Source organism: Neoarius graeffei, chromosome 27 (assembly GCF_027579695.1).
Source record: "Neoarius graeffei isolate fNeoGra1 chromosome 27, fNeoGra1.pri, whole genome shotgun sequence".
Classification (NCBI taxonomy): Eukaryota; Metazoa; Chordata; class Actinopteri; order Siluriformes; family Ariidae; genus Neoarius; species Neoarius graeffei.
The window spans coordinates 51,387,932-51,410,807 of NC_083595.1; the positions used below are offsets into that span (position 1 = coordinate 51,387,932).

The window sequence follows — 22,876 nt, forward strand, 5'->3', positions numbered from 1 at the left end:
TTCCTCTTAGACCCACATGACCAGGAATCCAAGCAAATTCCACATTGATACCTTTATTTTGCAGCATAAATATTTGATACCTAATCTCACAAACCAACTTACTTAATTTATCTCCTTCAATAGCTTGTAGAGCAGATAAGGAATCTGATAAAATTACAAACTGAAAAGGAGGATTCTCTGCTAACCAAGAAATGGCTAACAGAATAGCCACCAACTCAGATTCACACACACTTGTATTATCAGTTAATCTCATGCATTTTTTAAAGCCCATTTCTGGAACATAGAATGCACAACCTGTTTTATTCTCACTTTTAGAACCATCGGTGTATACCTTTAAATGATTATTCCACTTTTGCAAATACTCCTTACTATGTGCTAAATTTATAACTGGAATATCCTTTTTAGAGATATTATTAGCTAAATCTAAACAAACTTTTATGTCTCCACATTCCCAATAAGGAATATTATCAACTATTATTTCCTGACCCTCAATATTGAGATCTTTAGTGTACTCATTTACTTTATTAAATATACTGTTGAAAGAATCCTGGTATTTACCATCATAAGCTTCGTTAAAGCATGCACTAGTAGGATGATTAGAATTAAATTTATATTTAACCGCTAGTTTACATTGCAACCACAACCTTCGTAGATCTAAAGGCATATCACCACACTCAACCTGTAGTGCATTAATAGGTGTTGTCATTAATGCTCCACAGCATATTCTTAAACATTGAGCCTGAATTTTGTCCAACTTATTTTTATGAGTTTTAACTGAAGTGTCATAAACTTCACTCCCATAATCAATAACAGACCTAATTAGACCTTTATATACAGATGACAATACTTCTTTACTTGCACCCCACTTTGAACCAGAGATCACCTTTAGCAGATTTATCCTCTTTTTACATTTCTTAACTACATAGTCAATGTGATCTTTCCAAGTAAGTTTTTGATCAAAAATTAACCCTAAAAATTTAACTTGTTTTTCTTGCTCTAGCTTAGTACCTTGAAAATAAATATCTATAGGCTCTTTACACTTTTTCCTATGAAATAAAATCACTTTTGTTTTGGCCTTCGAAACCTTAAAGCCCCATTGATCACACCATGTTTCTAGATCATTGATAGCTCTCTGAACCTGTCTTTTTATATATTTAATGTTTCTTCCTGCTTTCCATATTGCAGTATCATCAGCAAATATGGACACTTGCATACCACTTAAATTTAAATCATTGATAGCAATCAGAAAGAGAATAGGACTAATTACACTTCCTTGAGGAACACCATTTTGTACATTAAACTCATCTGATATTGCCTCCCCAACCTTTACTTGTAAGACTCTATTATTCTTCAGCTTCACAGTCTGTCCTCACTGTATTTAGTCAGAGCTGATTAAAGGTGGGGTATGAGATTTTTTCAGGAGTATTTTTTTACCATATTGCTTGAAAAGCTCCTCACACCCATGTTGCAAGCAGTACAATAGAAGGTTTGACCCAAAAACGAAATATTTTAATCCAGTCTACAGTGTAAAATAAAGGAAAAACGCCATCCAATCCTATCGATGTACCACCTCAAAATGATTGGATACTGACACGTCAATCAGACTGAAGCCCACGAGCAGCCCGCCCTTCTGTGTGTGTGTGTGAGAGAGTGAGCAGAGTGTCACACAGAGCGCAGGATTTTCTCAGTGCGCTCCCTCCAAACACCGGAGATTTACACGAAAACGGAAGGAGATATTCACAAAATTCTTTCACAGTGAGTGCCACAAGGATCTCCTGAACACACTGATGTAATTTTTTGTCTGTAGTGTAAAAAAATGAGGTCACTAGAGCGAGTTAAAAACGAGTGACTTTTCTGCCAAGTTTATAATGGCAGTCTATGGGGCTGGGCGGCTGTCCTCTCCTCACTTTCAGGCTTCTCATTCAAAAACTGCAAGTCCTATCGTGTAGGTTTCACATTGTGTGAATCAGGACAAGTGTGGCTACTACTTTTGAGAAAATTGTGTGTGTGGAGTGAAAATTGGGGCTGAAAACACAGTTTAAATGAGAAAGTTTGAGCTATTTTTCCAAGCTCTCTACACTCTGCTCCACTGGTGTGTAACGCAATAGACACCCATTATAAAGGCTGACTTTCTCAGGCTTTATAAGGGGGAGGAGGGGTGGAGACGCGGGGGGGGAGCATGGCGAGGGCGGGCGGGTTTCTTTTCAAAATATGGCTTGCGGGAACCGTTATTCCAAAATCTCATACCCCACCTTTAATACCACACCTGATACCTGATCTATACAGGTGGGGTCCAGAAGTCTGAGGCTACACCGAGGATTTGGGATTTCTTCTTTTTTCTTCATTGAAAAATTAGAAATAAACAGAAGGTTTTGAAATATTGAACAATTACTTTTCATTTTAAGATTCAAGATTCAAGATTTTTATTTGTCATATACACAATAACAGACACAGCGGTTTATTATTGGGTAATGAAATTCTTATTTTGCAACTGCCCGACCAAACTACGCTTACCAATATAAAAAGAAATATATAAAATATAAAGTGCATATGGAATGCAAAATATAAAGGTCGAGTGAAAAATGAAGATAACATTTAAAAAAAAAAGGAGAGATAAACAATGTGCAAACATGGAGGTAGATATACTGTGCAATGTCTTGTGCAAAATTGCTAATATAATCCGTGGTTCAAAGCCTGATGGAAATATAGAGGTAGATGGTGATTATAATCCATGGTTCAAAAGCCTGTTTAAATATTTAACATGGAGGAAGCCCATGCTAAGGGTTCAAGAAGCAGCTTTGGGACCAAAAGGTTGCTGGTTCAATTCCCTGGACCAGCAGGAATGGCTGAAGTGCCCTTGAGTGAGGCACCGTACCCTGACTGCTCCCTGGCCTGCTCCCTGGCCCGCTCTGGGTATGTTTTATGTTGTACGTCATTCTGGGTAAGAACATCTGCTAAATGCCTGTAATGTAAACAAATATGTGATATTGATCACGTTAACTACTTTGTATGAAAAGGTCAGATTTTGCATTACATTACTGTAAGACTTTGAGCGGGTGGGTGGAGCACAGAAGTACGGCAGGCCAGAACTGAGTTACCAAAACTCTTTATTGTGACACTTTTCAGTCGACCACAAACTCACAGACGCGCGCGCACACACATCAGTCGTCTGGTTGGAGAGAGCTCCTTTCCTCTGCTCTCTCTCTCCTTTTATAGGGCGCGGCCACTGGGGAAGACACGCAAACACAGGTTAACTAACATCAGGTGTAGTGATTCTGCCACTTACCTTCCCTGACTCCGCCCTCTGTTCACAGACCGACGCTTGACCACGCCCCCGCTGCCACAATTACATTACAGGCATTTAGCGGACACTCTTATCCAGAGTGATGTACAGCATACCCAGAGCAGCCTGGGGAACAGTCAGGGGTTTGGTGTCTTGCTCAAGGGCGCTTCAGCCATTCCTGCTGCTCCAGGGAATCGAACTGGTGACCTTTTAGTCCCAAAGCTGCTTTTCAAACCTTTAGGCCATGGATTTTCCTCATGTCTAATCTCGGATCTGATCTAAAAAGGATGATAAGGTTTTCCACAAACTTGTCGTGTCTGTGCAGCTCGACTGCACGCTGTCATTAAAGGACCCATGGCATGGTGGTTTGTTGATGCTTTAAACGGGCTCGTGGAGGTTTCCGGATGTTATATCCGCAGCCTTTCTCGAAATGAACCCTCGGCACGTAGATATAGCCTCCTGGGAGAAAGCCCCATTTCAGCGCTTTTCCCAGTGCGTCGTTTTGCTAATGAGAAGCAGGAGGCGGGGAAGGGTAGAGGGTGGGGGCGGGCCATGGGGGGGAGGGGCTTGACCAAGTTGCACGCACACACATACTCGCTGCTATCATCGCCTGTAGCCACGCTGCTAAGACAAAACCCCGTTCTCCCTCGGACTCCTTTCGTAAACTCAACGTGACACAGAGAACAGAGAGTGAGAGTGTTCGGAGTGGTAGTTTACGAACGTATAATACCCTAGGCTTGAACACGCACTCCATAACCAAAGAGGATAGAAGCAGCAACTACAGCAACATATCGCTTATCCAACAGAAGACATGCATTGCAGAGCAATAGTCAAACATAAGCTCATAAGTTACAGTCAATTTCCAGACTAAACTCAGTTTAACAGAGCACGCTGCATGCTCTTTAGTTTTGTAGCGCAGATTACCTGGCTAACTGCAGGAAGCGGTTAGCTGCACAGCTAATGTAGCCATTGCTAGGCTAACGCACTGATTTTAAAACACGGCAAAACGACCAGTTATACACTTACTTGTTCGGTGTTTGTGGCTGATGCGGCAGGGGTGCTTGGTACGGACCCAGGCTTCAGTGACAGTTGATGTGCAAAACCTGCCCTGTACTGTCCCAAGCTGTGGAAACATTAACAGGAAAATGCTTCCGACAAACATACACCGTCTTAGGTAGACTCGACGGCGTATTATTGAAGTAAATAAAATTAAGCCACTGCGTCTTCAGGGGCTCTCCCGTCGGCAGTAAAAACAGACTCTTTTCTGTGTTGTCACATCCATGTACAGCGCAACTTCCATGTTTCGCTCGCTTAGGTGATGCCATGTTGTTGTGTCCTCCCTCTATGGTCTCCTCACTACAACTGGGCGGGCAATCCATACAGTGGGTGGGAATCCAGAGGGGGGGCGTGGGGATCATCTCCCTTGCTGACGTAGTAAAGGGAAGAGTTTATCAACGCGCTGTTTTGACGCGCCATTCTCAAATGTTGGGCATAGTTTGGTTTACACATTATGAAATTTCTAGCCACTGGGGTGACTTAAGAAGGTCAGAGGAACTCATTTTAACGTTCAAAAACCTCAGAAAGTGAAAATTTCATGCCATGGGACCTTTAAAGTAAAAAAAAAAAAATGGTACAAACCAAATATTAAGAGATTCTGAAATTCATGTAAATATTTCAAAGATTCTACTTTTCACTCACGTTGTTGTCCGTAATATAAATTGTCATGAAATTTGTTGTATTAAATTAGAAAAAAAAATGCAAAGCAGAAGTATTTTCACTCGTGCTCTCAGACTCGATATACCCCACTCTATGATCTTTATCTCATCCTGTATCTCTATACTGTAATCACGTCTTGAGTATAATGCAACATAAACCCCAGATTAATTTATTTTTCACTGGAAATATTTTAACGTGCGTTCTTTTAATCATGTTATTCATGCTTGTAACCTGTTCTGAGTGTGTGTTCTCTGTGTACCGTGTGAACATTCCCCCAAATGTCTCTCTTCTTTGTGGAAATAATAAAAATAAGCGTTTTCTGTCCCGTTCTGTGAAGACGAGCCCATCAGAAAGCCGATACCTGTGCAGGACCAGACGGTTAAGGATGAGAAAGGTCGCTACAAAAGGTTTCATGGAGCTTTCACTGGTGGCTTCTCTGCTGGCTACTTCAACACTGTGGGATCGAAGGAAGGTCAGACGAAACCACTTTCGAGACAGTAAACCGTGCGTGTGTGTGGGTTTTTTTTAATGACGTGAGTTTTGCTGTAGATGTAACTTTGTCCTTGACCTTATTTAGGTTGGACGCCGTCAACATTTGTGTCCTCACGAAATGAGAAGGCAGAGAAACATAATGCCAGACCAGAAGACTTCATGGATGAAGAAGTATGTCTTTATATTTAATCGTGTGCGTAATTCTGGTTTTTTTTTTCTAATCATGTTTGTTCAGCTCCTTCACTAAAGGAAGGACTTGAACAGCTTTGTTTGTACGTTTGGCGATTCTTGATGTCAGAATAAGTGTTTGAGTCTCATGAACCTGGGACGGCATTACAGAAAGTTCCTATCTTAAGTCAAAAGTTAAGATGGGACAGCTGTGAGATAGGATTCTTTTCAGTTTGGTATTACAGAAGCAAATCCTAACTTCATTTAGGATTCTTATCTTATCTCGAGTTAGGATTCCTAAATAACCGATCGAAACATCTATGATCGCCTTTAATGTCTGTTACCTAGCAACGAAAGCTACACCGTGTCTCGTGAAGTAACGTCCAGTGATCTCTGGCTAGCTGCTACAACAGAAACAATACCCTGCTACAAGTGACGACTTGACACGAGACAGCAAGAGACGTAAACAGTATGGACAAACAACAACAGGCTTTAAATTTTATCAAAGTTTTGTCATCAAACCTTAAAACGTCGTTTTGGTCTACCAACTGCCTTTCAATAAACAAATTCCGGTTACGTTGTTGTTGTCGCCTCAAAAGCAAAATACCTGCCATTCTGTCTAATAGTAGATTACTAGCTGATTTATACAGTAAAAATGACAGTTAGGACAGCGGTGGGGATATCCTAAAGTTAGGACGGGTATTTAAGAATTTTTTAGTTTTTTTAGAAGTTAGGATGCTTCTGTAATGCACTTTTCTTAACTTGAGATAGGATAGGACAACAGAGTTAGGAACGGCTGTTCTGTAATAGCCTTTTCCTAAATATGATCCTAAAGTGCCGTTGCCACGGGAACTAGACAGATAAGATGAGATTCTCAAGTTAGGAACTTTCTGTAATGCGGCCCCTGGACTCCAGTTAGATATCAGTCTGAAGAACACAGATTTCTTCCTGATTTGGCACAGCAGCTGGTTGTCACGGTTATTTGTCTCAGTCAGAGCCCGTTCTGTTTATGGTTTAACGCTCGGTTCTTCTTCTGCAGGATTTCAGCGAGCACGGTATCGCACCCCAACAGATCACCACCACTGATGATTTTGCTTCTGAGAGGTCTGATCAGATCAGGGACAAGGCCCGAACCATCAGCTCCCTCACCGCTCCCATCCCGGGAGACACTCTGCTGGAGGAGCTGATCGCACCCGCACGGTATTTCTCTTCATTTCATTTCATATTAAAGGAATTTTTAACTGATCGTACCTCTCTGTAGTCACTACTTCACAAACAGTAGTTGGGGGGGATCTCTTACTGCTGTTACATGATGTCGAATAGAGTGGAAAAAGTTCTGGATTCAGATCAGTAACCTTTTCATGCCGTTTCAGCTTGTTGCTCATCATGTATTTAAAGCCTCGGTCACAACCGGCCGTACGTGCTCCTACGGCCGGTCTACGTGCAAAAAACGCAAGAAACGCAAGGAGGGCGCGCCTGTGACGTGCTGATTTTCGAGCCGTAGACCGGCCGCAGAGGTTCTTTGTCATGTCAAACAAACTCTACGGGCGCTTACGTTTTTTTCAGGTTGCAAGACAAACTTACGGCCAACGTGCGTCTTTCTCCACGAACAAAAAAAATGCAGCGATGTGGGAAACGCCAAAAATCGCACGGCCAAAAAATCGTACGTCCGGTTGTGACCTAGGCTTAAATAAAATGTACATAATAAAGTTAATCCTGACAAAAAGAAAAAAAAGTCAAGTCTCTTTATATGGAAATATTCCCAGTTCCAAAAATTAATTTTTATTTTTTAAATATTTTAATTTTTTTATTATTTGTTTTTTCAACATTATTGTTATTTTTTGTCATTGTGTTCTTTTTCATATTATTTATTCGAATGCCTTACTGTTTACTTAAGTGTAGGGTTTTTTTTATTGTATGTAACGTGTTTTAATATTATGTATACAGTCAAGCCGGAAAGTCTGCACACCACTTTCACCTTCTCCACGTTTTATTATGTTACAGACTTATTCTACAATAGATTGAGTTCATTTTTTGCCACAAAATTCTACACAAAATAGCCCATGATGACAAAGTGAAAGCAGGTTTTTAGAAAATATGCAATTTTATTTTACTGACAAAAAGAGGTTATTTAGTGGTGACACATCTGTACACACCCTTAGCCTAATACTTGGTTGATGCACCTTTGGCAGCAATTACAGCTTCAAACCGCCTTGGGAAAGAAGCTACAAGCTTGGCACACTTGTTTCTGGATATTTTTGCCCATTCCTCTTGCCATATCCTTGCAAGCTCCGTCAGGTTGGATGGGGAGCATCGGTACACAGCCATTTCCAGCTTCTTCCACAGATTTTCAATTGGATTCAGGTCTGGGCTCTGGCTGGGCCACTCAAGGACATTCACAGACTTTCTCTGAAGCCACTCCTTTGTTCTCTTGGCTGTGTGCTTCAGGTCGTTGTCATGTTGGAAGGTAAACCTTCACCCCAGTCTGAGGTCCAGAGCGCTCTGGAGCAGGTTTTCTTCAAGGATCTCAGTGTACTTAGCTGCATTCATCTTTCCCTCTATCAGGACTAGTCGTCCCGTTCCTGCTGCTGAAAAACATCCCCACATCATGATGCTGCCACTGCCATGCTTCACTGTAGGAATGGCATTAGCCAGGTGATGACCAGTGCCTGGTTTCCTCTAGACGTGACGCTTGGTCTCTAGATCAGAAAGTTCAATTTTGGTTTCATCAGACCAGAGAATCTTGTTTCTCGTGGTTTGAGAGTCCTCTAGGTGTCTTTTGGGAAACTCCAAGCGGGCTGTCATGTGCCTTTTACTAAGGAGTGGCTTCCGTCTGGCCACTCTACTATAAAGGCCTGATTTGTGGAGTGCTGCCTGGATGGTTGATCTTCTGAAAGGTTCTCCCATCTCCACAAGGATACGCTGGAGCTCTATCAGAGTGACTCTCAGGTTCCTGCTCACCTCCCTGGCCAAGGCCCGTGTTCCCCTGATCGCTCAGTTTGGCTGGGCGGCCAGGTCTAGGAAGATTCTTGGTGGTTCCAAACTTCCTCCATTTATGAATGATGATGGCCACTGTGCTCTCTGGGACGTGTAAAGGGGCGGTCACACAGCACTCCGCGTCTATATCACGTACAAAAAGATACAAAAATCTGGTGGACGTGGTCGTAAGTGCTAATTTTTGGTCAATTTTGGCTTTGCCGTGCTTTGTACGGGGTATGGCCGTCGGCGGCTGTTTCACTGCTGCAGCACTGCCTAAGCACAGCTAACCAAGTCCAGCCACGCACCCAGATGTTCCGTACCACCCTCCTCCTCCTCCTCCTCCTTCTTCTTCTTCTCTCAGCAAGGATATGTTGAGCCTGTATCAGTTGGTTCTGTTGGTGCTGGAGCATTAAGATGAGGACATCACAGCGTTGAGGGTTCATGTTCACCCCTTGACATCTAGACTGCAAGTGCCGAGGTCTCAGAAAATTACGGTATTTATACATGCCGCAAATCAGAAGTGATGCAGAAGTGATTAGACAGTGATCAATCGAATTTAGAACTTGTTTGAGACGTCGTTTAACGGGCTTAGACAGTGCTATGTATGCGGAAAAATCCATTTCTCAGTGATAAGCCGCTAAACACACGCTATATCCCGTGATACCAACGCGTAACACCCGTCCGATGACCGTGCTCTGCCCGTGATAGACCGCCAAACTTTCGCGTCTTACCACGTCTCCCCAAGTTTTAATAACGGCCGGGACACTGATTATCACGTGTTTTTCACGTGTGTTGCACGTCTTTACCACGTGTGCCGGCCGTGGTTGTCCGCGGTCTAAAGTTTTGAGCAGTCCAAAACTTTTTGCCGCGTCCGACGCCGTTCCGATTTTCCCCTGCGTCCTGTCACGTCTGTATATCGACTGTAACACGTCTTAACTTCAACATCAACATGAACAACATCGTCTGCTTCACGGGAGAGCACTTTTTGACGGGTTTTGGCCGTGATAAAGCCGTAAAGCGCTGTGTGACCGGGCCTTAAAGCTACAGCAATTTTTCTGCACCCTTCTCCAGATCTATGCCTTGCCACAATCCTGTTTCTGAGGTCTACAGATAATTCCTTTGACCCCTTGGCTTGGAGTTTGTTCTGACATGCACTGTCAACTGTGGGACCGTATACAGGCAGGTGGTGGCAATCCCCAGTCATGTCCAGTCAATTGAATTTACCACAGGTGGACTCCAGTTAAGTTGGAGAAACATCTCAAGTAGTATCAGTGGAAACAAAATGCACCTCAGCTCACTTTTGGGTGTCATATCAAAGGGTGTGTACATATGATATTTTACATTTTGATTTTTAATAAATTAGCACAATTGTCTAAAAACCTGCTTTCACTTTGTCATTATGGGCTATTTTGTGTAGAATTTTGTGACAAAAAATGAACTCAATCTATTGTAGAATAAGTCTGTAACGTAGTAAAATGTGGAGAAGGTGAACGGGGTGTGCAGACTTTCCAGCTTGACTGTGTGTATGTATATATATATATATATATATATATATATATATATATATATATATATATATATATATATAAAAAAAATCTCCTTCTCACCCCCGGCGGGGGGGTGGTATCCATGTCATCCTCAAGCTCGGGTCCTCTACCAGAGGCCTGGGAGTTTGAGGGTTCTGCGCAGTATCTTCGATGTTCCTAGGACTGCGCTCTTCTGGACTGAGGCTTCAGATGTTGTTCCTGGGATTTGCTGGAGCCACTCTCCCAGTTTGGGGGTTACTGCCCCAAGTGCCCCCACTACCACGGGGACCACGCAACCCTTGACCTTCCACATCCGTTCCAGCTGCTCTTTCAACCCTTGATACTTCTCAAGTTTCTCATGTTCCTTCTTCCTGATGTTGGCGTCAGCTGGGATCACCACATCTATCACTACCACCCTCTTCTGCTCTTTGTCCACCACCACTATGTCCGGTTGGTTAGCCAGGATCTGTTTGTCAGTCTGGAAGCTGAAGTCCCACAGAATCTTGGCCCTGTTGTTCTCAGCCACCTTCTGTGGTATGGCCCATTGGGACTTGGGTATTTCTATTCCATACTGGTTGCAGATGTTCCTGTATACTATCCCAGCCACTTGGTTGTGCCTCTCCATGTACGCTGATCCAGCTAGCATCTTACACCCTGCTACTATGTGCTGGACTGTTTCAGGGGCTTCTTTGCACAGTCTGCATCTTGGGTCTGATCTACTCTGGTAGATCCTGGCCTCTATGGCTCTTGTGCTTATGGCCTGTTCTTGTGCTGCCATGATTAGTGCCTCTGTGCTGTCTGTCAGTCCTGCCTTATCCAGCCACTGGTAGGATTTCTTGATATCAGCCACTTCCTCTATCTGACGGTGGTACATGCCATGTAGGGGTTTGTCTCTCCAGGTTGTCTGTTCCTCCTCCTCCTCTGCACTCTCTTCAGGGTTCTGCTGCCTGAGACATTCACTTAGCAGTTCATCCTTTGGGGCCATCTTTCTGATGTATTCTCGGATTTTCGATGTTTCATCCTGGACCGTGGTCTTGATGCTCACTAGCCCTCGGCCTCCCTCTTTCCGCTTAGTGTATAGTCTCAGGGTGCTGGACTTGGGGTGGAACCCTCCATGCATGGTGAGGAGCTTTCTAGTCTTGATATCTGTGGCTTCTATCTCCTCCTTTGGCCAGTTTATGATACCAGCGGGGTATCTGATGACTGGTAGTGCGTACATGTTGATGGCTCGGACCTTGTTTTTACCATTCAGCTGACTTTTCAGGACCTGTCTTACTCTCTGGAGGTATTTGGCTGTGGTTGACTTCCTTGTGGCCTCTTCATGGTTTCCATTAGCCTGTGGGATGCCAAGGTACTTGTAGCTGTCTTGGATATCACCTATGTTGCCCTCTGGTAGGTCAATCCCTTCAGTCCGGATCATCTTGCCTCTCTTTGAGACCATCCGGCCACACTTGTCCAATCCGAATGACATCCCTATGTCATCGCTGTAGATCCGGGTGGTGTGGATCAGCGAGTCTATTTCTCGCTCGTTCCTGGCATACAGCTTGATGTCATCCATGTAGAGCAGGTGGCTGATTGTTGCCCCACTACGGAATCGGTACCCGTAGCCGCTCTTCGTGATGATCTGACTGAGGGGGTTCAGGCCTATGCAGAACAGCAGTGGTGATAGCGCATCTCCTTGGTATATGCCGCACTTGATGTTGACTTGGGCAATGGGGCCTCTAGGGTTGTCTTCCACATTTCCATTGAGTTCTGTATGAAGGTCCTTAGGTTCCTGTTGATCTTATACAGTTCCAGACATTCCAGTATCCATGTGTGTGGCATTGAGTCGTAGGCTTTCTTGTAGTCAATCCAGGCAGTGCACAGGTTGGTCTGTCTCTTCTTACAGTCTCGGGCGACTGTTCTATCGGCCAGTAGCTGGTGCTTGGCTCCTCTGGTGTTACTGCCAATTCCTTTCTGTGCCTCGCTCATGTATTGAGCCACATGCTTACTCATTTTTGCCGCAATGATGCCTGACAGGGCCTTCCATGTTGTGCAGAGACAGGTAATTGGCCGGTAGTTGGATGGGATGGGTCCCTTCTGGGGGTCCTTCATGATTAGGACTGTCCTGCCTTGGGTTAGCCATTCTGGGTGGGTTCCATCCCTCAGCAGCTGGTTCATCTGCTAGGCGTTCATGGAGTGCAGTTAGCTTCTTCAGCCAGTACGCTCTTCATCTTTGACACTCTTTCTTGGATGTCTGCCATTGAGATGGTTACTGGTTCTTGTTCTGGGAGGTTGCTGTGGTCAGCTCTTAGGTCCACTAACCATTGGGCATCGGTGTTGTGTGATGCCTTTCTTTCCCATATGTCTTTCCAGTATTTTTCCACCTCAGCTCTTGGTGGGTCTGACCGGTTGTTGTTCCCCTGCCATTGTTGTTCCCTTTATTCACCATGTTCCCTTTCTGTAGTTCAGCTAGCTGGCTAACTTCTCTCCGTGCTGCCTTTATCTTGGCCTCTAATCGTCTCTTCCATGGTGGATACTGTTTGTTATGTCCCGAGCCCACCTTGTGTCCAAGCATCTCCATGATTACTGTTGCTGTACTGTGTATCAGCTTGTTGTGGGAGTGATGGTGATGGTTCTTGTGGAGATTGTCTTCAGAGCAGCATTCACATCTACTAGTAGATCTTCTGAAGGTACTTGGCAACTCAGTTTCGGTATTTGTCGGGGGCTCCAGGTTTCCAGTTGGGTCACGATCTTCCTTCTCAGGTCAGCAGCTCTTGTGTTGAGGCTGTTAGCTGTTGGGGCTTGGTACACAATCTCTGGATGATGTTTTGCCCCGACCGGGATTCGAACCCCGATCTCCTGCGTCGTAGTCAGTGAGCATTACCACTGTACTATCCAGCTGATATTTATATATATATAAATATATATATATATATGTGTGTGTGTGTAATAATCTTTTCCAGAGCCTGACTGAAAATCATATTGTATCATGTAGGTCTTCTGAATAAAGATCTGTTCTACAAAAGCTTTTCTTTTCCGATTCCAGTCTTTGCCATTCATTACAGGATCCGATATCCGATCCACCATGTTTCTTCCTGGTATCGGCCCGATACAGAGTCTGATTATCGGCTCGGTGCCATCTTTAATAATAATCACTCACACTCTCTGTGTGCGGCAGGTCGTCTATCGGAGTGGAGCTGCTTCGGAAGATGGGATGGAAGGATGGACAGGGGGTCGGACCCAGACTGAAACGGCGACAACGCAAACAAAACCCGGGTAAATTCAAGAACAAAGTGCAAAAGTTTGTGCACCCTTTGTCAGCTGTGACTCTTCAGATTTTTCTCAGTGTCACAGTCATGTTTATATTCCAGCCTGTGATATTACGAGCCATTTTCAAATGAACATGCTGTTGATTTAATAGAGCAAGTTTATAAAATAAAATAAAATGACGGGACGGGACGCAATGCGACACATGTTCCTAACAGTAAATGTTTGTTGACTTATTGCAATAGAAATTTGTTTTTGAAGATAAAAAGTAAAATACAGTTTTGGGACAGTTTTACTTGTTACATCACTTGTATACCATGTGGGGGTGTAAACTTTTGCACCACATTAAAACTGTAGCTTTCTGTTTGTGTGGTTATTACAGATGTTAAAGTGTACGGATGTGCTTTACCACCCAGAGGATCGGAGGAGTCGGAGGTGACTATAAACATACAAATGTGTTTTTATTTATATTTCAAATGAAAGTTTAAAAAAATGCATATTTTAAGGATTTTAAAATTACTGTCACTTTTTAATTGTTGATTTTTTTTTTCCCCATAATGTTAGTTTTTTCATCTAGTTATATCTGTAAACAAATCCTTACTTGAATAAGATGCTTCATTCATTCATTAGGATGATGATGAGTTTGCGCCCGAGAACGTAACCTTTGCACCCAAAGACGTTACCCCGGTGGATTTCACCCCTAAAGATGACGTCCATGGGCTCGGCTACCGAGGCCTCGACCCCCTGCAGGCCATGATGGGCGGTTCAGGGGCATCGCATATCAACCTCTTCACGCTAGACTCTGATAGGACAAGTCTGTTTGGTGATAGGAAGGCGGGGCAACATCGTAAGGGCGGGATCTCAGGGCAGGTGAGATGCATTTTTGTGAAAGATGTTTCACTTTGTATAAAGAATAATTTCTCATCCTTTTATAATTAATTAATTATTGATTTTTTTCCTGTGTGCGCAGGCTTTTGGCGTGGGAGCAATGGAGGAGGAGGACGATGATATCTACCATAAAGACGCCATGTCCAATTATGATGTCATTCTGGAAGGGGAGGAGCCAGGGGACGGACTTTATGGGTGGACGGCACCTCAGCAGTACAGAAAGAAGAAGAGAGGTGAGTCTGAAAGCCGTTGGCTTCAGTACATCAGCTTTTAACTCGTATAATAATTAATTACTTTAATTATAATATAATTTTGTAGCTATTTCTGTTTTTGCAACTAAGGGTGTCTTATTTCTTTTTGCTAGTATGGCATTTTAATTACGATTTTTATTTTCTGAACTGTTTTTTAAATCCAGATACAAGCAGAGATGCAGCATATGTGGGGAAAATCCTGGAAGGTTTCACATTAGCTTCTAAACCTGAAGAAGCAAAACCCGTACGTGAGAATCCCAATCACAAATACTCAAAAACTTCAGTTCACAAGATTACGATGATGATGATGATGATGATGATGAAGTGTAAAACATGTGTCCAGGTGTTTCCTCCGCCCGTCCTGCCTCGTGATTATCGCCCGGTGCATTATTTCCGGCCCGTGGTGGACGCGTCGTCCGTCAGCCCGCTGGTAGCCCAGGCGCTGCAGGCTTCACGTGGACAGCTATCCCAGAATGCACCGCAGCAGAGCCGCCACACGCTGGACTCCGCCCAGCGGAGAGAGATGCTGGGAGAGACCAGCTTACAGGGTACCGATGCCTAATTACATCAGCAGAATAAATAACAAAACCAAAAGGGGAAAAAAAAGCAAGTATTACAATTTAGCGTGAATGAATGAATGAATGAAAGAGAGGTTTTGTTTATGTTGCAACACATTTCAGAAGATATAGTTGAGTGCAAAAGTTTGTACACCCTCATTTCACAAAGGTTGAATTTAGTGTCCATGGCTTTGGCAAAAAAAATTTATATCTATTAAAAAAATTTTCTGTGATGCAAGTATGTTCTTTTGTTCCTCTTATATCTAGAGACATTTTCAGGTTTTTTTTGCGACTCTTAGGATGTTTTTCATTTCACTTATTTTACTTACATTATATTATATTACATTACATTACAAGCATTTAGCAGACACTCTCTTATCCAGAGCGATGTACAACATACCCAGAGCAGCCTGGGGAGCAATTAGGGGTGAGGTGCCTTGCTCAAGGGCACTTCAGCCATTCCTACTCATCCAGGGAATTGAACCAGCAACCTTTTGGTCCCAAAGCTGCTTCTCTAACCTTTAGGCCATGCCCCCCCCTTTTTTTTGTTTGACCTTTATCTTTCATTTTGAATGACGGTTTAGACTGTTAGTGACGGACTTTCTTTGACTTCTTTTCTGTGAAAGGTCAGTATTTGTTGGTTTGGGTCATGTGAGCGCTGTTTTCCTTTAATTACGGTTTAAAACCTACTTTATTGAATTCTGGTTAGTAAAATATAAATGCCTTTTTTTTTTTTTTTTACCCTGAAATTTATGTAAACTTTTGAAGTTATCTGTACACTGAAGGGTATTTTTATGTATTCATACTTCTGATTGTCATTGACTTGTTTGAGTGTGTGTGTGTGTGTGTGTGTGTGTGTGTGTGTGTGTGTGTGTGTGTGTGTGTGTGTGATGTGTAGGTCCCCGTTCAGTGTTTGAGCTCCTGGACATTAAGGACAGAGAGAGGCTGAGTGAGATCCGTAAAGCTGCAGAAGAGAAGAGAGCTGCTTTACAGGATCGTTTCCAGTCCGGTGTCGCTCCTTCTGATTTTCGAACCCAGCTCCAGGTCTCTAAAGCTCAGGCAGACATGCAGCTCCGGCCTCCGGCTTCAGACACGGCCCAGCAGGCTCTCAGCATCTGGTCGAGTCCCACAGCTCAAACCAGCCAGACTTTTCGGCCGTTTAACAAAGACCCGTCCAAGCAGGCGCGCTACGATCGCTACATCAGCCACCTGAAACAGGGGAATAAAGGTGAGACACGATCCGTATTGCAGCAGAGCTGATACCAGAGTGACCTTAGTTTTCTAAACACGAAACGTCATGGCTTCTGTGACAAATTTTCAGTTGCATTTTATAACGTACATTTACGTAAATTATTTACCTGAAGTCATCCCACCTCTTGCCCGAAGTCAGATTGAATTGAGTCCAGGTTCCCCTTTGACCTTGAGGGACAGGCGTATAGATAATGGATGGATTTACCTGAAATCAACTCATCAAACCAAATACAAGCCCAGAAACAGAAAAGTTTTCACAAACCTTTGTAGATTTTTATTTAATTTACTCTCTCTGGTCTGCTTCGTGAACTTGTGTCAAAAACAAAACGTTTAAACGTGTTTCTAGTCGACATTTAACGATTCACCCAATTCACAATTCGATTCAGGTTGTTTTTGAAAAATAATTAAATGAAGAAGATTTTATTACCAAAAAAAGCAAAATTTATTTTCATATTATTTATCAACTTAAATCTTACCTTTTGTTAAATTAAAAAAAAAAGTTTTGTTTCATTTTCTTAATAACCATCAATAATTATTTTCCCACATTTGTAAAGGTTGGAGTAAAATATAACAGCCTATTATGTAAAATATTCATTCTATTAAAAATGAAAAATGTAATAACAAATCGTCCTTTTCTTAACCCTCTGGAGTCTGAGGGTATTTTTCTGGCACGGTAATGATTTTGGTATGCTCTGATTTTGTTGTCAATTTCAACAAATCTAAGCAGTATTTTCAAAATCATATGACTTTTTTTGTATTCAGCACAAGTTCAGCTACAATAATATCTCTGTAGTCTGTATGTCATGATTGTACTTAAAAAAGAAAAACAACAGATAAATGAAGATGTTGTAAAAAGCAGTTTTAGAACTGTGTTGGAATGTGTGAAAAAACATGACCTTACCCATTCTGTCGAACTGTTTTGGTCACTTGAGGTGATTCTGTTCAGTCTGAGGAGTGGATCAAACACACAAACTTAAATCTGCTCCATTGATTTGGACAATTAACTGGCCATCAAAAAATGCATGTCCTATTGTTTTGGGATAAAGGGTTGGCAGTGGGAGGGGTATTCAATGAGAAGGGTAAGAATTTCCATTCCATTCAATGAGAAGAGTGAAACCACCTCCCAGTGCCAACTCTTAATCCCATCAGATTAACTCTTAATCCCATCAGGTCAAATGATCAAAATGGTTCATCACAATGGGTAAGGTCATGTTTTTTCACACATTCCAACACAGATCTAAAACTGCTTTTTAAAACATCTTCATTTATCTGGTATTTGACTTTATTTTGGTATTTGACTCTATTCAGTGTGCCTTGAAATTAACTCTTGTACTATTTTACTCAGTTCAGAGCCACAACCTACTCTGTTACACAATTACTCTGTAATTTTGCTCCCACTCCGACTCCAAATTTTACACTCTAAACTTAAAATCAAGCATAATTAACTATTTTTGAAGAAAATACTTGTAACTCTGGAAAAATTGCAGAGGCATGTTTCCTGTGTCTGCACTACAGCGCACACGTATCAACCGATCTGCTCATAATAAATAGAGGACATATTTACACATATTCGAGTTGATCTTCAGCCAGATCGGGTTGAAGTTTAAAAGAAAAAAAAGACACCACTCGTTATCAGTGTTGCAGTTTTCAAAACTGAATTCAAAAATCATCCTGAAATCATCCAAAGCACGTAAAATCCGCGTGCCATCTCGCAACAAGGTTTTACCTCCAAATAGCCCAAACTATGGCTGACAGATTTTATCCTGTTTACGGTGGGCGTTCCCACCACAAAAGAGAAACCAATTGAAACTGAAAGAGTGAAAGTTATCATCATGCCGTTACCATGTGAATAGTCTTTTATGACTGCGTAATTGTGCGCTCAGTGCTCCGACTCCGGTGTGACTGAGTAAGGTGACAAGTTTTATATTTCATCTAGCTTGCCTGCGACCCTGTAGAACAGGATAAAGTGGCTAGAGATAACGAGAAGAACGAGATATTATTTGGCAGTGGGCACATAGGAAAGTATAAAGTTTCTGTCAATATGTTTTTATCATGCTTGTATGATGATAAACTCATGAAGATATTCATCTAAATACGTGACCTACTCATTCTAAACCTGCCGAGCTTCGCTGGAGAAGCTCTCGACCCCAGAGGGTTAATAAACTTTTGTATTTCCTCCATTTCCTTCTCTTTTCTTTATCTTTTCAGCAGTCTGTAAAAAAAAAAGTGCTCCGATTTCTTATTAAATCTATTTTTACAATCGCACAACAGCTCTTTTACATTTTTTGATCTTTTTTTCACAACATTAGAGCTGTGTTACTTCCGCCTCCAGTGAAGTCTTGTGTAGTTCCGCTATTGTGCGTATCCTCTGCTGTTTCAACAATACAATTACAGCTAGGAAAAACTAAGAGTACACAGCTTAATCATAATAATCATGATACATTTTTTATTTCATCGATTCAAATTGTCGTAAATTTATATCGTGATTTATTTTTGCACGATATATCGTTACATGCCTAGTTTCCAGCATTAAATTCAAACTCTCACATGTCCACATAGTCCAGTGATAATCTGAAGCACCACTACAAACCCAAACCTAACTGTTTTATTGATGGCATAAAATGATCACTAATGGCGAATTCAGAGATGTACCGTTCTCACCATTCAGCCATGTTAGTCTCTTACCACGGCTTTTTTTTTTTAAGTGAGGAAAATTTCCTGAAAGTGGACCTTTACACGTTTTAGCCGAATATCTGTGTCATGAGGTTTACGTCATAACCAACTGCATCCACATGTAAATATGAAGTCAAAGAAATGACAATCAGTGGTGTATTTTTTTTAATTCCAACTTTTAAATGTAGTTTTTATTATTTTTGTGTATCAGAAAAATGACTGCAAATTGTTTTTACACCTGTTTAACAAGCCAAACCGTTATACTGTCTGTGTGTGTTGTATAGATGCTCTGGAGTCAAGTCTGGATCCAGCGATGACGGAATGGGAGCGAGGCCGAGAGCGGGACGAGTTTGTGCGTGCGGCTGTGCTCTATAAGCCGAGTAAATCCTTACTGTCCTCTCGCTTCACTCGGGCCAAACACGAGGATGACACCGACAGCGTAGAGGTGACACGGGATCAGGAGGTCAGCATGTCCGATTTTAGACATTAAATTATAATTATTATTCCAGATGCGTTGGTTGTTTTAATTAGGGTCAGATATTAACGTTTTAAAAATATTAACAAACACAATCTGTCTTCATGAAGCGATATTTTTGATTCTGATTTTACATTGTAAAATAGATGAATAAAATAAGAGGAGGTTCGAGAACCCCTGGTGTGTGTGTGTGTGTGTGTGTGTTGACAGGGTGATGTGAATGACAAGCAGGCAGCAGTGAAGATGAAGATGTTTGGGAAACTCACTAGAGACACAATGGAATGGCATCCTGATAAACTCCTGTGCAGGAGGTTTAATGTTTCCGACCCTTATCCAGGGTGAGACACACACACACACACACACACACACGTACGTTTTTTTTTTCCTATTCTTGTGAAGACCTTCCATTAACATAATTATTAATGCAGGTAATTGAAGCTATGGTCCGCCTACATCTAGTCCTAATTTTAATCCATATCTGACCGTAAACTAAGAAGGAATAACATTTCCTTTCTTAACTATTTCTTTTCGTCTCATCGTCAGCTCGAGCATCGTGGGCCTCCCCAAAGTGAAGCGCGACAAGTTCTCCGTGTTCAATTTCCTGACTGTCATGGATGACAGACAGAGCTCTCAAGCCATGCCCACTTCTAGCTCAGGAAGCGCTCCTGCTTCCTCTCTCAGTTCCTCGGGCAAACGTTCAAGGTGGGATGTGGCTGATCAGGGGTCAAAGGTTAAAGAGACGCTGAGCGTACACAAGGCTGAGCAGGAGCAAGACCACACGATCACTGCGACGACATCTACAGCATCCACGGACTCCGTCACTGCTGCTGAGGTACGTTTATTTATAAATTCTTAATAAACTGTACTGGTTTGGGTTTCTCCTGCTCATTCAGCTCATCCAGAAGCGATCAAATCCTTCATGAGTTAGGATTTATACATAAAATGCTAAAAAAAAATTTGCATGTCATTTATTTATTCATTTAAAAATAAATAAATAAACAATAGATCTAAAAAATTATAGTTAAGTATGTAATCATATTGTAAAGTTGAATAATAGAAAAATAAAAATATTAGACTAGTATTTACAAAGAAATTAAATATAAAATTATATTTAAAAAAATGATAAAGATATTTAAAAAAACGTACATTACTATCATGGTCATTTCACACTATTTGCAAAATATTAGGTCTGAAATTCTAAAGTGTTATGCAATTCAATGTGAGAAATAATGGTGTAATGTAATTTAGAACTATTACTGCATACATAGTCGTGTTCATAATTATTGGCACCCCTCTAAAGAAAAAGTAAAAATGACAGTGGCTCAATTTTTCACTGAAACTATTTGAGAAACTACATATTTTTTTTTAACAGAAAATAATTCTCAAAAAAACCCAAAACTAGTTGTTTGTCTGTCTGTGTTTTTAAATTTATTTTTAACTACTTGTATTTTCTCTCAAACACATCATCTATTAAACACAACCACCCTAAGAAGCTGTAGCGAACCGTTGCTGACTGTTGGGGTGCCGATTATTTTAAAACCAAAAGTTTTGCAGAACAAATTCCAGAACTTTTAAAACATACTTATTGTGTTTAAAAAAAAAAAACATGAAATAGTACAATGCCTTTAGAAGCAAATATCACTTCCTCTTACTAATTTTATATATTAACATAGGCTCATTTCCCTGAACGGTGCCAATAATTATGGAGTTGCCAGTATGCTGATAAAACCCTCATGAAAGGAAGACAGGTTTATTGGTTGGGTTTATGATTTTGATTGATATTCATAATTCTGATTTGTAAAATTGCAGCCTAAAGTATCAGAGCCTGACGCCGAGCAGAAAACGAAGAAGGATGAAGATGAGGAGGAGGAAGAGGTCAGACCTCCCATGGACCTGTTCAAGGCCATCTTCGCCAGCTCGTCTGATGAGAAGAGCTCGTCTTCATCTGAGGAAGACAGTGGTGAAGAGGAGGAGCAGGAGGTGGAGCTGGAGGCGGAGCCACATACACCAGAAGTCACACCTACCCTGCCTGTTGTACCTCAGGCTCCTCCCACATCACGTTTAAGTAGTGTAACAGGTACAAACAAGCCTTAGATATTAAAAGTTATTAAATCTTTTTATTTATAAATATTATAATTCTAATGCATTCGATTTTATTCTACAGAGCCGGAATCCCGAATCGCAGAAAAAGTAGCGCAGAAAGACACTAATGCAGATCTCGACTGTGAGGAGTTTGGACCCAGATTACCACCACCTGGTTAGTTACTGAATTCTCGATTCTGATTGGTCAGAAGGTGTTGAGTCGTTTTCTGTAACAGCAGCTCTTACGGTGGTGTAACTGCAAATCACACGTTTATACAGTATTAATACATTATCGTTTCTATAGTAACGGCTCATTCTCGGGGTTGTGTACGGCAGACGCTGTAATTGTAAACATGGTGAAGTTTTCTGTAACGAGACGTTTCTTTAACGTTTAGGGAAGGAGCTACCAGTGTCAGCTCTTTAACAATCAGAGATAAAGCTGTAACTTTTCCAGAGGAGTTTACGCTTTGCAGTTTCTTGTGAAAAAGCTGGGTTTTATACCCCCGTTCCGAAAGGGTCTGAAACACCCCTTTTTCTCAGCAACCACAAATCATATCCACTTGGTACCAAACTTCAGCTTGGGGTTCTATAGAGGATGTGCAGTCACGTGACCCGCACGTGTGTACTCCGCCCACTCCGCCACATTGGACGGCATCAGGATAGTTTACTTTGCGCGAGCGTAATGGATCCAGGGAGTAATCCCCAAGAAAATTCGGAAAATACCCCATCTACATCGCGAGATAACTTGTCTAAGTTTGTTCAGCATCTTGAAGGTGACGTGAGGCAGCGTTACGTGGAAAAGTGTTCCAGGTTGGGGATTGCAGATCCGTACAACTTGCCGCAATCCTTGTTCAGGGAAATTCAGAGCTGCGGTGCCGGCGATTTGCCCGATCTGGCCTACCACGACATTTACAATTTTCTCGTTAATCGTGAATCGTGTTACACTGGCAAAGCCCTCAAAGCTTACAAGAGCCTGGAAGCTTATAAATATTTTGTTGCGGGACGGGTATCTCAACTATACCTCTGGAAGGTCCCGAAGAAGGAAGTCTACTTGATAACCTCACGGGTAAGTGGCATTAAGACGTTTATCATAGAGACTATGCAAGACGTTTTATCTTAAGAATGTTCGTAATCTAAACTCAGTTCCAGATAATGACAGGGTTGTAAATATGTATGTTTTTGTCTGAAAAACAGCCGCGCACACCTGCGCGGAAGCTGCGCAAATGTGCGCAGCTTTCTAACCAACTGCCTTCTTCTCATACTAATACTTCCTATGTTTCATGGAC

The 22,876-nt window shown here is 41.9% G+C and overlaps 1 protein-coding gene across 1 annotated transcript in view; it reads left to right on the top strand.

Moving 5' to 3' along the window:
* gpatch1 (G patch domain containing 1) overlaps positions 1 to 22,876 on the top strand; it is a 29,045-nt gene that overhangs the window by 1,744 nt on the left and 4,425 nt on the right. Inside the window, exons 2-16 of the mRNA XM_060911769.1 lie at positions 5,337 to 5,471; positions 5,577 to 5,662; positions 6,699 to 6,859; positions 13,325 to 13,422; positions 13,796 to 13,848; positions 14,044 to 14,283; positions 14,384 to 14,534; positions 14,717 to 14,796; positions 14,896 to 15,100; positions 16,008 to 16,337; positions 19,318 to 19,496; positions 19,719 to 19,846; positions 20,052 to 20,340; positions 21,318 to 21,585; positions 21,673 to 21,765. Coding sequence (XP_060767752.1) covers positions 5,337 to 5,471; positions 5,577 to 5,662; positions 6,699 to 6,859; positions 13,325 to 13,422; positions 13,796 to 13,848; positions 14,044 to 14,283; positions 14,384 to 14,534; positions 14,717 to 14,796; positions 14,896 to 15,100; positions 16,008 to 16,337; positions 19,318 to 19,496; positions 19,719 to 19,846; positions 20,052 to 20,340; positions 21,318 to 21,585; positions 21,673 to 21,765 — 2,496 coding nt within the window. The remainder of the gene's footprint in view (positions 1 to 5,336; positions 5,472 to 5,576; positions 5,663 to 6,698; positions 6,860 to 13,324; positions 13,423 to 13,795; positions 13,849 to 14,043; positions 14,284 to 14,383; positions 14,535 to 14,716; positions 14,797 to 14,895; positions 15,101 to 16,007; positions 16,338 to 19,317; positions 19,497 to 19,718; positions 19,847 to 20,051; positions 20,341 to 21,317; positions 21,586 to 21,672; positions 21,766 to 22,876) is intronic.